The sequence below is a fragment of the Ictidomys tridecemlineatus genome, chromosome X (assembly GCF_052094955.1).
Source record: "Ictidomys tridecemlineatus isolate mIctTri1 chromosome X, mIctTri1.hap1, whole genome shotgun sequence".
NCBI classification, from domain to species: domain Eukaryota; kingdom Metazoa; phylum Chordata; class Mammalia; order Rodentia; family Sciuridae; genus Ictidomys; species Ictidomys tridecemlineatus.
The window spans coordinates 103,879,968-103,895,922 of NC_135493.1; the positions used below are offsets into that span (position 1 = coordinate 103,879,968).

The following is a 15,955-nucleotide window of genomic DNA, read 5'->3' on the forward strand; positions in this document are numbered from 1 at the left end:
ATCCCATCTTTTTTTATGATTTAGCTTCTAAATTTTAGAAAGCAGCAACACAAGCAAATATTGAGACAATACCTTTAGCTGAAAGAGATAGCAACAGATTTTAAGTATGAGGATGTAGCATGTGATTTCATTGATACAATGGTAATGGAATTAAAACAATACCTGATGACACAGGCGTAAAGACCACTGTCCTGCAGCAATGTTGGTCGGAACCAAATGGAGTCTTCTTCCTTGCTCATTCTACTACCATCAAAAGCAATTGGCTCTTCAAAGTCTCCAGGACCAGAGCTTTTGTACCACATCAAACTGAGTCCAGCACTTTGAGCAAGGGAGTAATTTGCTCTGATATAACCATAAAAAAGTGCGCATTTGATTCGAACAGGCTCTCCCACCAAAACTTGGTATTTCTTGATATCGACAGACCAATCTGTGCATCCATCAGCTACAGTAAAAAGAGACAGAAAAACAATAGATAAAAAATTAAGCAATGAGTTCATTCATTCATTCATTTAATAAACGTTTAATGAATATCTACATATATGCAGATTTACTCAAGACAAAGAAAATGTAACAGGGAACAAAACTCAGAAGGAGCATGAAAAGTAGTTTACCCTGCTAGTAAACAATGGATTCTTTACTTAGTCTGCTCCTGTTGGTACTTATTTTTACTTTATAACAGTAGGTTCATTAGTATTTATTATCCCTCAGTTCTAAATATACTTCTTTGCCTGCTCTGTGAAAATAGATTTGGACCCTAAAAATATTTCCTTTGCTAGCAGGTATTCAAGCTTTGTCAGTAGAGGGTGCTGGAGAGACATTACAGGAGGAAAGGGTTTTTGCTTCCTAGTCCCAGCATGCTTGCTTGACAGGTTCTTGTAAGTGTACAAGTCTTCTCCAGCAGCTGGCTCCTGCAGGCAGCAGCTTGACAATTTTTTTTTTAGCAGAGTCTCAGGTAATACAACTTCTCATGAATAGCTTTACCAAGAATATAATAGGGAGTGTCTGTGTGAACTTCCAGAGGGCAGGTTTCTAACAAGTTCTGATAGCACAGCACCTCATTGACTTCTGCCATTCAGTTAATCATGATTTTACCTTTCCAATAAGACTTGAAACTCTACTTATGGATAGAAGTATGGGAACTTTTCTTTGGGTGGTCTGTTTCATCCCTAGGGATTATGGCAGTTACTCTTCTACTCCTTCATGTTATTTTTTGCTATGAACTGAATGTGACCGCAATTTATAATTTGAAAAACTAACAACCAATGTGATGGTGTTTGAAGATTAGACCATAGGGAGGTAATTAGAGTAAGATGAGGTCATGAGGCTGTGGCTTTTCTAATAGGATTAGAGCACTTATAAGAAGAGACTTGGGAAATTGTCCCTTGTGCTCACAAGACAAAGAAAGAATGTAGTCATCTGCAAGCCAGGAAGAGAGTCATCACCAGAAACTAACTATTTGGCTTCTTGATTAAGAGCTTTCCAACTATCAGAACTTGGAGTAATAAATTTCTATTTTTCTAAGCCATTTAGTCTATGATATTTTGATATGGCAACATAAATAGAATAATATATATTCCTTTCATACTAGCCATTCCTTTCATTACTCCAATCTGTTGTTGCATTTAATACCTATTTATAAAATATTTCTCTTTCAAACTACTATGCAGATTTTTCCTGCTGATATGACTCTGATAAAATCAGGAATAAAGATCTTATAGCTAGCAAAATAACAAGAAATAAAAATAGAGTTGTTAGCAAGAAAATAAATTAGGCATCACTCAAAATATGTGAATGATGAACAAAAGGCAAAGACCAAGAATAAAAGGACCTCTAACAGCAGTAACAAGCAGTGTTCAACTCCACAAATGAAAAAGAAGTCAACCCAAATGCTGTGAGAACAAGATGAACAACTTAAAATTCAAGAGAAGGAAAAATGATCGAAATGAAAAGAAATATGTACATTAGAACAAAGAAGACAAATAACAAGACACGGAATTAATTATTAATTTAAAAATAATTTGTACTATCTACTAACAACTTATATATTCACCAGTGAATTTACAAATTTTGATTTATGTTTCATATAAACATCCATTATGGTTTTGGAACTTGCTGCTCCCTTTGTCTGAAATCTTTTTTAAGTACCAGGGATTTAACCCAGGGGTACTTAACCACTGAGACACATCACAGCCCTTTTTAACTGTTTTCTTATGAGACAGGGTCCAGCCACTGGGGTTACAGGTATGTATCAACATGCCTGGCTTGTCTGAAATGTTTGAAACCATTGAGTTGCATGGCTTTCTCTCCTCTTTCTATTTCCCTCTAAATATCACTTTGCGAAAGAGGCTTTTTCTATTGTCCTGTATGAAATATTGTCTTACCATCCTGGTAACTTGATCTGGATTCTGGTTTAATATATTTCATAGGACTTAGTTTTATCCAAAATTATATTGCATTACATTTTGCATTCATTTGTTCCTTTGGTTTTGGTCTCCTCAACAGAATGTAAGATCCTTGAGATCAGGGACTTTTTTCTTGTCACTCACTTCTTTGAAAATCCTGGTGCCTAGAAGTACCTGCTAGCCAGCTTAGCATACATTTACTAAACACATGAGTGAATAAATAAACAAATTAATGAACAAACCATAAATTGAAGCAACTCCATGTCCCCTCACAAGTGCTGCGATTATAACCCAGCTATGCCTGAATCCAGAATTCATTCTTTCTATCACTATGTATTATGTTTGTACATAAAGGTGTCAATTTCAAACTACTGTTTGATATAGTCTATTTTATTTACCCAATTAGAGTCTAAGATTCTTAATAAAGGAATTGAGTCATGATAGAGAGTAAATATGCAAGAAGCTTGGTGGAAATCATCAATGTCACTCATTGCCATCATTCCTGTAAATGACAACTTCAGAGCTGGAATCATACACTAAAGAGGATAAAAGCACTGTACAAACATATGTCAAGGTTACATAAATGCATAGGGTATTTGTCAATGCAGTTTTGTACATTTCTCCATTACACAAAATGAATCCTAGGCAGGATTTTATTTTAAAGGTTATAATTTCAGTGACAAGCATGGCATTATCTTGTGTTGCCACAATGTGAACTACAGCATAATTCTGGAATCAAGTAATTGTAACTGAGGATAGCACTGCTAGTGAAAAGATTGAAATACCTTCAAGGTAGAAGTTTAAAGAGTAAGATGAAATTATTCAAAGTCTTAGAAGATTTGTAAGATAAAGCAAAATGCTTAAAGGTAAAAGCAAAAAGATTTAGTTTAGAAAGTACTAAAAAGATACTAACAAATTAGATTAAGAGAACAGAGGGAGAATTGTACTGGAAATATATGCATATAGATATTAATACATACTTCAGTATAGGCCGAGTTAAATGTTGAAAAAAAAAGACAAATATTCCTGAAAAGTAAAGTTATTCTGAACTTCAATATCAGTCAGGTGGGATATTTCAAGCAGCTGGGTCATGTGGCAAGGAAAAAACAGAGGGAATGATGAATAAATTATAGCACTTTGGACAATAGAGACACTTTGTATTCATATTAATATGGAAATAGATAAAGGATCTATGATTTAGGAGGTTTTGCCAAAATTCCATTAGTGGCATGCTGCTCAAAAATGAACTGTCAAATTATTGAGATGTTTTTAATATTCTTGGAAAAAGATGGCAAATACAAAAAGGAATAATTTGAGATATTGTCAAATTATTTGTGTAAATGTATTTAAATAAATGATGGACTTATGTCCCCTTTCAGTATTTACAGTAAAATATTTTAGTAATTGAAAGAAGTGATAACATATTTTCTTTCTTCCTTTGTTAACATTTTGCCTCAATTGTTCACATTCTCTTATTCTGTGTCCATGAATGACATTTTTTCTTAAATCCAGTCAAAATAAATTAGAGTCATGACGACACTTTACTCCAAAATATTTCAGCATCTTCTTCTTAATAAAGGTATTTTTGTCATATTATCACAAGTTATTCTTTTCCATTTTATGAAACAAAGCATCTCAAATCTTAAAAATACATATAATAATATAAAACTAAACTCTTCAAAAATATTTTTAGTTATAGATGGACACAATAATTTTATTTTACTTATTTATTTTTATGTGGTTCTGAGGATCAAACCCAGTGCCTCACACATGCTAGGCAAGTGCTCCACCACTGAGTCACAAACCCAGTCCCCTATAAGTAAACTCATGATGACCAGAATTACTGATACATTCAGTTTTTCCTTATTTCAGCACACAATATCTTATGGGAATGATCATTTCAAAAGTACATTTCTAGATACTGTTCATTCTATTATGAAAGTTACCACGTTTACTACTTTTTGAAAAATTATCATCAAGTAATTATACAGACTAGTAATAATTTGTATTTTTTTTCCTTTCAGAATCAAATACCCTTGTATAAAGCCTCTCATAGAAAAGTTCCCTGATGGGAAGATTCCAAGGAAATACTGTATTTCAATACAACTTTGGAGTACAAATTCCATAGAGCAAATGGGAAGCAAAAAGAAAAAAAATGTGTCAGGGGGTATGAATAAAAAGCACCCATCTTCATTCCTTTTTGTTACCATCGACAAATTTCCAAGAAGTTCCAAGTACTTATACAAAGAACATATATATTCCAAGAACTTATATGAGGACAGTGGAAGAATTGAGATTTGAGACTAATTATTTTTTGAGAGTTTATAGTGAAGTATAATTTCAAGAACAAAAGCTACATATGCTGGATAATGTCAATATATTCAAATAAGATCAGAAAAAGTATTCTTAATTAAATCACTATTACTACATATGTAAGAGCTCAAAATATTTCCATGGTAACAAGCTCAAAGGTTGAATCCTTAAAAAAAAATCTTAGTAAAGAATTGCACATATTACATCCTATATGAAAATGTAAGACTTTATTTATAAAAGGGTGAATTATATTACTTTTAAAGTATCTAATTGGAGAGGTATGTTAGAGTAATTATAAAACATAAAAAAGTTTTATATACACTATGATAGTGTAGGAGATGCTCCATCTTGGTCCTTTTTTACTAAGCTGATACATCCCATCTTCAACTCATTTGAGCACTGAGTGCTAACAGCTCACAGTCATTTTTTCTTGAAAATTACTTTTTGTTATTTTTTTAAAATAATGTTGGTATATTATACTTATACATAATAGTGGTATTTGTTGTTACATATTTGTTTATGTACAAAATATAACAATATAATTTGGTTAAATACAACAATATAATTTGGTATCTCCACAGTAACTCCCCTCTAGTATCCCCCTGGCCCTTTCCTCTATGAAAATTATTTTTGACTGACAAAAGCAACCTTCTGAAAAATTGACACTCCCTTGGCCCACTGGTAATAAGGGACTGATGTGGGTTTCTAAAAGATACATTCCTTTCTTTAGCTCAAGTAGCATACGTATGCAATGCTGTTTAAGCTCCAGAACTCCTTATGGATTATGACAAGCCTAGAGTTTACCTAACGTCTCTTCCTCACTCAGCTTTTCCTTCTTTCCTCCCCTGCTTTCTTGCCTTCCTTATACATTTTCCATTAGAACACTCCCTCCATCACTCACGGCTTGCTAAACCCTGTATTTTGGGCTCAGTTCTGGAAAGGTGACCTAACTCATGGGAATGCAATGATGAAGACATGCACAAGGCTGGTTAGGATAGTGTTCCATGGAGGTGGAATGTTTGAGATGTCTGCCAAAATACAGGAAGTTAAGACCTACAAAGACTAGGTAGATATTGACTTGGAGGTGGACATAACAGCCAAGACAAAGAATTAAGAAGTAGTAGTTTGGCAAAGTCTATACATGGTTTTTCATTGCAGCAACAGTTTATAGCAAGAAATAGCAAGAGATAAAGGGAAAGGGGTAAACAAAGTTATCTTACATGACATGTAAAAAATGTTTGGAGGGGCTGGGGTTGAGGCCCAGTGGTAGAGCACTGGCATGACATGTGTGGGGCACTGGGTTCAATACTTAGCACCACATAAAAATAAATAAATAAATAAATAAAATGGGGGTATTGTATCCATTGACAACTAAAAAATAATAATAATAAGAAGAAAATGTTTGGATTCACCAAGGCAGCAATGGGGGGATACTGAAGAGTTTCAGTATGTTATATTTCAGATATGTTATGTTGGTAGGAATTTTAGGTACAGATATAAATTTGAATACATCAGCTAGGAACGTGATATTATTAAAGTCTGAAGTCGGGTAGTGAGAGTAGAGAAGGAACAAATGCAGTGGTTTTGAGAAAGATTTAGGAGGCAAAATTGGGAAAAGTAGGTGATGGAAAATATTCAAGCAACAAGGGAGAAGAAAAATGTTAATTTGCTTTGCAACTCATGTATTTTTTTCATAGACTAAAATATCTGTCACAGTGAGCTAGAAAATCAATGATACCATGTGTGTCATATGGTCATGTTTTTGAAATGTTTTTCAAATTTCTTCATTTAAAAGTTTTTTTAAAAAATGAATGGACAGGTACAACACTGAAACAGACTCAGTAGTCAGACCTAAATGCACATGTATTTTTCTCTTTTTAAAACTGGTATACTGGCATTATTTGATGATACCCCTGGTGTGTGTAGAAATACAGAACATAAGGCATGATTGAGGCTACGGAATGTATGCCATGTATATATATAAACTATGCCCCCAAATTACCAGCACCAATGATAGCAAATCTCAACAAAAGCTAATTTTTATATTCTACTTGGGTTCACAAAACATTCTGTCCTCAAGTTTACTCTCTATATCTTATATTTCCAGATTCTTGCCTTTAAACATATATTTAGGGTAACAATTTTGAAAGAGTGCTTTCAAATATTTTGGAGAGATCTGGGAAGGTGATAAGAATTAATATTAGTAAGGCACCTCTGTCACTTAACAGGAACCCAGATTCTAGAAATTCTTTGTCTGATAAAGCCTGGAAGTTATCATCTATCAACCTCTCAAAGTAGGTCATCTCCAGGTGGATTAAGGCGTTAGTTAGCTGTTATAGTGTTTCTTCTGTGATACAGTCTCCTATGATCATGGAATAGCTGGTTCCAAAGTAAATAGGATCATAGTAGTATAGTTTAACCCTTCCTCATACTTTTGTCTCCAAATTCTAGCAGGTATCACTAACTCAAACACACAAAAAAATTGTTCAATGCATAGTGTGAAATTGGTGAAAAAGATTTGTTTTAAAGTATTTGTTTCCTAATAAGAACAAGTCAGAACAAGAACTGTAGACAATAAAAACAAAACATTTAAATCTATTCTTTCATTTATTCATATTCTTGTTTCAGATATTACATTACATAAAATTTTGCATCATAATTTTTCTAATCCAAGTTTTCTGATGATTGCATAATATTTTCTTATTCTAATTTATTTACTGTTCTGATGGTAGTTGACTTTTTTGCTACATTTGACTACTCTAAATAATTCTGCCATAAAATAACTTACCTGCAATGTTTTACAACATCCCCCTCTAAAGAAAAAAAAAACGAGTGGTATTTCCAAAGGATAGAGTATAACTAGCAGATCAAATAATACATTTTAGGGTGTTATATACATTTTTAAATAGATTTTAAAAAATGTATCATAACTTTGTTTCACAAAATAATTTATAAAAGCACCTATCTCAATACATATGCTAATATTGAAATTTTATGCAGTTTCTTAAATTGAAAAACACTGCGTTTCAAATAAGAAAAATATACCATTAACATAAATATAACTCATCTGATAATTGAATGGCAAGATTATTCAATCATCATTCATGAGCCCTAAATCTCTGATTGGAGTCATCAATATTTGCTGTGTTCAATATTTCAAACTATTTTTACCTGATATGATTGATACCCATTTCCTTTAGCATTGCCTTTTCAATGAAAGATTATGTTAACACCATTTTTCCCCATTTCTTTTGGCCCCTATACACAACAAAGCGTCTTATAGTTTAGCAAGTTAGTTGTGTTTGTACCTGGCAAGAAGACAAACTAAGCCATTGAACCTCCCTGAGACATGATAAAGGAATCTGCTGCCTGACTTTGGACCCCCTTTTCTTCAATTTTATCATCCTCTCAAATTCCTATTGTATCATCTTCTCACCTGTGATATTTCTTAGCCCATTACAAACCACACTGGTATAGTATAGTTGCCTTTTCCCCATTGTTGCTGCTACATTCTCCTTTATTGGGCCACTGACAGAATGACTGACTCATCCCTCTTTAAAATAATGTTTAGTGTTTTCTCTCATTGACCATTCTTCTGTGACACAGCCACACCTTTAAAATCAGTTTTCAGAGTTGATATTTCTCAGAGTAAACAATCCATGTGTTATGAGGTCACCAGAAATGTCATAATGTTTTTGAGGTTCTAGGATTCAAAATAACTACAAAAATGACTTTTATCCTTCCTTGAGGGGCACATTCATGCTTAACCTTAACACAAATTATTGGATCAGAGTAGCAGTCTGGTCTTGATCTTTGCAGAAAATAAATTGTTTTTATTTTCTTTGTGGTGCTAGGGATTGAACCCAGATCCTCATACATGCTAAAAAGACTGTACCACTTAGCTAATACTCCCAAACCTTAAATTTCTTTTTGGTCATCTAAAATATCTGCATATCTTTAATGGTTGAATGAAACAGCTCATTGCCCAGGGGGCAGAAATATTCTAGGTGAATATTCATGCTACTGAAAGATTAAAGGAAATAAATAAACTCCTGGGTTGTAGAGGAGTCAATAACGCCGATTCTTGGTTCTTCCATAATCACCCCTCACAGATTTCAGAGTTATGCTTCTGAGTATTTATTTTCTCCCTATAACTTGACATACATATTCATCATGTCATTGACCATATGTTGATTATTCTTTGATCAACTTATAATGTCCCTCAAATGCCTCCTGAACTAAAATACTCACCCCCTCACACACACAACCAGTCATGTTCCTCAAAGGAAGCAAAAGGGAATATAAATCGGTAAATGTAGTACCTTTAGATCTCAATTCCACTTTTACAATAGTATGTCATATGACACTTCTTCCAGACTTTTGGATATATTTTTGAGCATTTAATTTATTGATAGTCAAGGAAATCCATCCTGAATATCAGACTTCAGTGGGGACATGGGAATGTTGCACCTCAGGTTATGTCATTCACTCATTTACTCTGCAACAGCTGTAGGTCAGTGAATGGTTTAGTGGAAAACAGAATAGAGCTCCAGTTGTCAAGAGAAGATAGACATGCCTGGTGCAGTGGCACTTGCCTGTAATCTCAGGGGCTTCGGAGGCTGAGGCAGGAGGATTGTGAGTTCAAAGCCAGCCTCAGCAAAAGCAAGGCACAAGCAACTCAGTAAGACCTTGTCTCTAAATAAAATGCAGAATAGGGCTGGGGATATGGCTCAGTGGTTGAGTGCCCATCAGTTCAATCCATGATACACTCCCCCTCAGAAAAGAGAGAAAACAGATATAATAAGCATAGTAATATAATGAATCAAGAGGTAAAAAGAAAAGGAGAATAAAAGGCTAAAATGCCCAGGGTGCTCACAAAAAAGTGAGAAAGAAAATTTGAGGAGCTACCATTTGAATGAAGAGTAAACTTCCAAAATATGTGGGAGAGCAGGATTCAAAACAGATACTCTGAGATGAGAATTCACTGGGTGTGTTCAAGGGAGAGTGGGAAGTTTTGAGTGATTGGAGGAAATGAGTGGGACAAAGAGCAGCCTGATCTTCCAGGGTCTTTCATCATCTGTAATAAAACAGAACACCATCTTTATTTCCCAAGGCTGAGTTAAAACTAGGAATAATGACTCAATATGGAGCACCTCTTAATGGAGGAACTCCCTTGTGTACTTTCTTTGCCTTTATGGGGCATTGTCAGTCTTCGGAGGCTTTGTTTCCACACATTCACATGGCCACATGTAATCAACATATACCATGAATATTTTGAAATAGTTTTCTGATGCTACTATAAGTACCACAAACTTGTGGCTTAAAAAATAGATGTATTTGCTTATAGTTCTGGAGCTTGGAAGTCTGAAGTCAGTCTGAAGTCAAGGTATCAGCATGGTTGATTCCTTATGGGAACTCTGAGGAAAAATCTATTCCAGGTCTTCCTAGATTATGAAAGCAGCTAGCAATGCATGCTATTTTTTGGCTAGTGGAAACAATACTCTATTCTCTATCTTTGCATGACATTCTCCCTGTGTATCTCTAGGTCTGTGGTCTTCTCCTCTTCTTATTAGGACACCAGTCATTTTAGATTTAGGCACCATATCATTCCAGTATAACCTTGTCTTAACTTAGCTAATTACAGATTGAAAGACCATATTTACTAGTAAATAGCTTCTAGGAAACACATGAATTATTTTGAACACTATTTAACACAGTGCACATTTGAACCTAGGTTGGTTGTTAGATAGGCTTTGCTCAACAATCAAATAGGCTGGTAAAGGTACAAGTGGAATGAATTTCATATAATAGAGAATAAATCACCTAATGCAATTCTTTGGACAATAATTTAACTAAACGCACTCAGGGATCTATGTATGATTTAGATTCATTAATAAAAGTTATTTGTCTTTCATTTTGTGAACATGAATATAAAGTTGTGAAATGTATGTAACAATACAATAGGATAGTAAATGAGTTCTGGACAAACTAGATCAAAGTACAAATCCTAGCCATGTCAAGGTCAAATAAAAATTGTAAGCTCTCAGTGCCTTCATTTCTGCATGTTGAAAGTCCTGCCTTGTGGGGTTATACTGCAATTGATAAAGGAAACTGGACTATTTCTTGGATGTGTGTTTTTGCTTACTGCAGGTCTCTGATCCTAAAGTCAGGAATAGCAGATAGTAAGTGATCAGGGCCCCAGAAAAAAGAATCAGAACAACTGCTTCTCAGATAATTGGTCATAAAAACAGCATGATACTGAACTTGGACTATGTATAGTCTGTGATTCAATTGTACTATCTGGACTTCACAGATAGAACAAGAGTTCTTTAATCACTCTGGGCCAATTTTCACAATAATGATAAAATCCAGAACTGGCACTGAAGTCTTGTTTAACTTCACCAATCATGTTTTCTTATTAAGCCATTTGACTTTGCCTTATGAAGTCCTACTTCTGCCTTTGCTGGGTAATAATTTTCATAAGGGTTGCTCTTCCATGTAATACATTTATATTTTAGCAAATCTTCAATGCTTTCCATTCATTTTCTCTGAGCCATTCTGTGACAGTTAAGTTGAAGGCACTGATTCTCTGTATGGGATTATGTTATCCCTGCCTTGTTTTAAGTAAATTCAACTTAAGACCCATTATCTTTGCACTTTTATTTTTCTTTGAGAAGTGTTTAAAAGTTACATGAGAAAGACCCTATACAGTACCTTCCACAGAGTGCACAATCTCTTTTCCATTTCCACAACCAACTGGAGAAGTAAAAGCCCAACTATTTGGCAAACACAAGCAGATGTACAGTATTATAGAAAAACATCTGGTTTCTTATTTTTTCATATTGTGGCCATAAGGAATTGGCACAAATATGAAACACCTTGATATATATGGTCCTTCTTTGAAAAATAAAATGATACCAATTTACTTAAATGATATTTTTCATTCTTTCCATTATGTATTTACTTATGATCTCTATAGGATATAAACCTTTAATAGCATGTATCATATTGAAACCTTATTTGATCCACATATTTAATTTATCACTGAATTGTGGGGACTTTGAGAACTGGAACTTTATCATATCTCAATCTGTCCATGTATCTATCATTTATGTATCTAAATCTCATCTAACTCTAATTACATATGTATAGCCATTTTTATATCTCTATGTATTTGCTTACCATTCATGGGGTATTCTAGGCAATCCATAAACCTGTGTTAAACAAATGAGTGATTTACTAAATATTCATTTATATCAGTATTGAAAATAGGTATCTTGTGTGTGAGCACAGTCAACCATGAGAATTGTTTTTACATATTTTAACTTTACTAATTTTGAAAATGTTATTACTATGCATTCTCTTTTATAATACTGAAATAAACATGATTTTTGAGTGTTAGCAATATGCAGAGCTGAACAAAGCTTAGGACTCATTCAATTCTTGTTGATCTATTAAACAGTGCACTGTTTCTATGTCTTTTTGCAATTTATTTTGTTCATGTACATCTTCCACAAAACCCTCTATTTGGACCTTAAAACTGATAAGTATATGTGCATATAGATAGGTCAATAAGTATTTCTACTTTCAGGCATTTTATACCTTGGAGATGCTTGTTAGATACTGGATTAAATATCAACACGAGGAGAAACAGACCAAACAAACACTGATCAAATTTAATCCCTTTCTCAATTTAGAGATGCCTCACAGGGAAAGGCCTCTCGGATAGCAGGACATTTGCCCTGCAAATTGATCCTTTAAACAGTAATAGAGCCCAAGGCATATTTACTTTTGTTTTGATTTTGCTTTAAAGAATATAGCAGTACAGAATTATACTTTTGAAGATTAAAATTATAGCAGATCTTTACATATTATAACAATCCAAAATGGGATAGTGTTTGTAGAAATGAACACATACTCATGTATTAGAGTTAGAATCATATTTTGGGTTAGATCCACTTATGTTATCAACTATCTACTATCTGCAACTCACTCTTCTACAACAAATATAATAAAAACCAGCATGGCTTTTGAAGAAATCTTTATAGTAGGGACAAACATGTCAGCAATTACATATAACCCAAAGAGAAATGGAGAAAATTCCAAGAATAGAGACAGCATTTCTGACCAAACACAAGGCAAAAAGGCAATTCTGTTTCTCAACTAATCTAGTGGGGATATGAAATAAGAGTCCAAAAATCAAAAAGGACTTAAAAACACAAATGGAATTTAAAGTATGCCTTATTTCCAAACTTGATTATTCAGAAGAGAACTCCAAGTCCACAGGATATCATAGTTAAACTAGAAAATAAAGAGAACATTTCATAATGGTGAAGTGAAGAGGGGTGGAAAAGAGTGTAAATAAATGGAAATAAGACCAAAATGTGGGTTTTGCAAAATATCTTGCCAAAAGACTTCAATTTAATTCTGTAGCCCATTAGAATCACCTGGAGGACTTGTTAAGAAATCTTTGGGCTCTCCTTTATACTTTTAGATTCAGAAGGACTCAGTTGGGACTTAAGAATTAGCATTTCTAAAAATTTTCCAGGGATGCCTCTGATCCAGGGATGACACCTTGAAGAACACTAATCAATGCAGACAGTGGGAAATGTCTGCAAAGAAAGTGGGACTATTTGATCTACATTTTTAGAAGAATCACTGCAGTGGCAATATCAAGAATGGATTAGAAGGCTACATACAGCTGAGAGTTGGAAGACCACTTAGGATGTTCTTAAAATAGAGGATGTAAAGAAAAGTGAAGGATATTAAGGAAATGTAGGCAAGTTGTAGAGGCAGAGTCCAAACGATGCAGAGATTGATCAGATGGGAGAGATGAGGGAGGAAGGGGAGTCATGGATGACTCTGAGTTTTCAAACAAGGATTCCAGAGAAGATCGTGACATCACCAATGGAAATAAGAAGCACAAACAGTTAACAAGCATAGCAAGGGTAGAAGACTCACTTATTACCCTACAAAACATTTTCTGCCTTTATCACAGGTGTTTTTATGTAACTTTTGAACTGTCTGGTCTGTGCTATAAAAACGCTTCTGTGAATCTTTTTCATATTGTGAGCTCTGCTGGGGATCCAAGTCCCCTGGAGTTAGAGAAAAATTCAAGAGAAATGGGAATGAAGTCTGTTATATATTTTAATATGCATATGTTCCATATAAATAATATCATACAGATTAACTGGCTATTTGATTAAGTTCTTGCAGAGATGGAGGATTCATTACACACACAGTCTGTTTATTTGTCCCTTCATGTGTATTTCTAAATGAGAATTTTAAAACATATTAAGGCCACTTTTAAACTGGTGGTGAGAATTTTTATCATTTGAGAAAAGGTTTTATTAAAATATGCTATACACATATAATATGCTATACACGTATTAGCTTTACATAGCATTTTAGGCATTGATCTACATTCAAATCTATAATCATATATGTCTTATGATGGGAACCTATTAATATCTTGAGCTTTGTTCAGGGTATTACAAAAAATATAGTGCACTTTTTCCAGGATCTATTTATCATTTTTGTTATAGGTGTAAAAATAGCATACAATTTTATTTCTATGCTTCTTCATTTACAAAGTGTTTTCTTTAACAGTGTAAGGCTTGAGCAAGAAAATGCAGGTGATAAAAATCAGAAAAAAAACAGAAAATGTTTGTATATTTTCATATATTTTTCTCCAGATTTACTTAACTATAGTTGATATATAGAAATTACATATAGTGTGCTCAAAATATTACGTTTTGAGAAACACATACATTGTAAAATTATTAATAAATATTCAAGGATAGAAGGTTGTCTTTAACCTTAAACTTTACTTTCTGGAGGTTTGCTTGGCATTCTCTCAGGCATTCTTCAAATAATCATAGTAAATAAAAATCTACGTTGTAGAGAGTAGAAAATTACATTGACTCATTTTTTTTTCAATTTGTTTTGTTGTCCTGTTTTAAAAGTAGAGACTCTGTGTGGGGGGTAAATTCAAACAGATTTTAGAAGGTTGAAAAATTTGTCAAAAATTATGTATGTGGAAAACATTACTGGACATTGGTTAATATGAAAGTTTACTAAATTCAAAGCAAATTTAAGCTATCTTGGCATGACTTAGCAATTAAATAGTCCCAAACTGCTGATTTAAGTAATATTGTATTTATAGTCTCTTTATTAACACTTATTGAATTCAAAACTGGAAGAATTTTCTGTTCTAATAATTTTACCTCACACTTTATTGCATTTATTTATTATTATTTATATAAAAGTTTAAATTTTCAGTGAGGGGAAGCTTGTTTCATGTATGATTTACTGATAAATCCCTTTTAAGAGGAACACATATCATTTGCTCATTCATCTAGCTCAGTATTCAATCTTTGGCTACTCTACTATATATATATATTATATGTATGTATATATATATATATATATATATATATATATTTTATATATACTCCTCAAAGGTTAAAATTTCAGACCCTTAGTATTTATTTTTGACACTTTTCTTTAAGATGTTTCAGATAATAGCAAATATTGGTGGATTTAGGAGAATGACTGATTTTGCAATAACCCCTGCCACCTCTGGAAGGAGGCATCTATTGATAAATTCTTAATTTCAATGAATATTTATGAGGTACCTTCTATATCCTAGATACTAAACTCGTGAGATTCATGCATTTGATAAGCTTACTTCACAACACATTAAACAAAGTTTCCTTCCTTTTAAACATGCTGCTTACTTTTTTGCCAGTGTAATATCATGGGGAAAATGGGGCATTTGTCTCAAATCTTGCTTTACTTTTTCAATCTTGTATTCATAGATACTTTCAAAGCTAACCAAGGCTGTATGGTGGGTGTCCTTAATGATTATAAGATATACATAGTATAGATATATAAAGATAAATAGATGATATATAGTTAGAGATTTTTTAATTATTCGTTATATTTGAAAGGCATCTCTTATCCTTGTTTTTGACAGCAAAGTTCACCCTGGTCTATCAAAAGACTCATTAGGATACCTTGCAATTATGAAAAATATTTTATTTACTTTGAAATTTATAAAGCCTGTTCATTCTCTTTCTTCATCTCCATTACTGTGCTGTGAAATAGCCAATCACATGTTCTTTTATTCTATAAATTGGAAAATACTGAATAATTTAACAGCTTTAAAATTTCAGAACTTCATTCAATAGAGTAGCTATAGTCCCTGATCTCTATTTTAATATGCTTCCAGTTATTGC

The 15,955-nt window shown here is 33.3% G+C and overlaps 1 protein-coding gene across 1 annotated transcript in view; it reads right to left on the reverse strand.

The window, feature by feature from the left end:
• Il1rapl1 (interleukin 1 receptor accessory protein like 1) overlaps positions 1 to 15,955 on the reverse strand; it is a 1,228,987-nt gene that overhangs the window by 583,078 nt on the left and 629,954 nt on the right. The window contains exon 3 of the mRNA XM_021728996.3: positions 163 to 442. Within this exon, the coding sequence (XP_021584671.2) occupies positions 163 to 442 (280 nt within the window). The remainder of the gene's footprint in view (positions 1 to 162; positions 443 to 15,955) is intronic.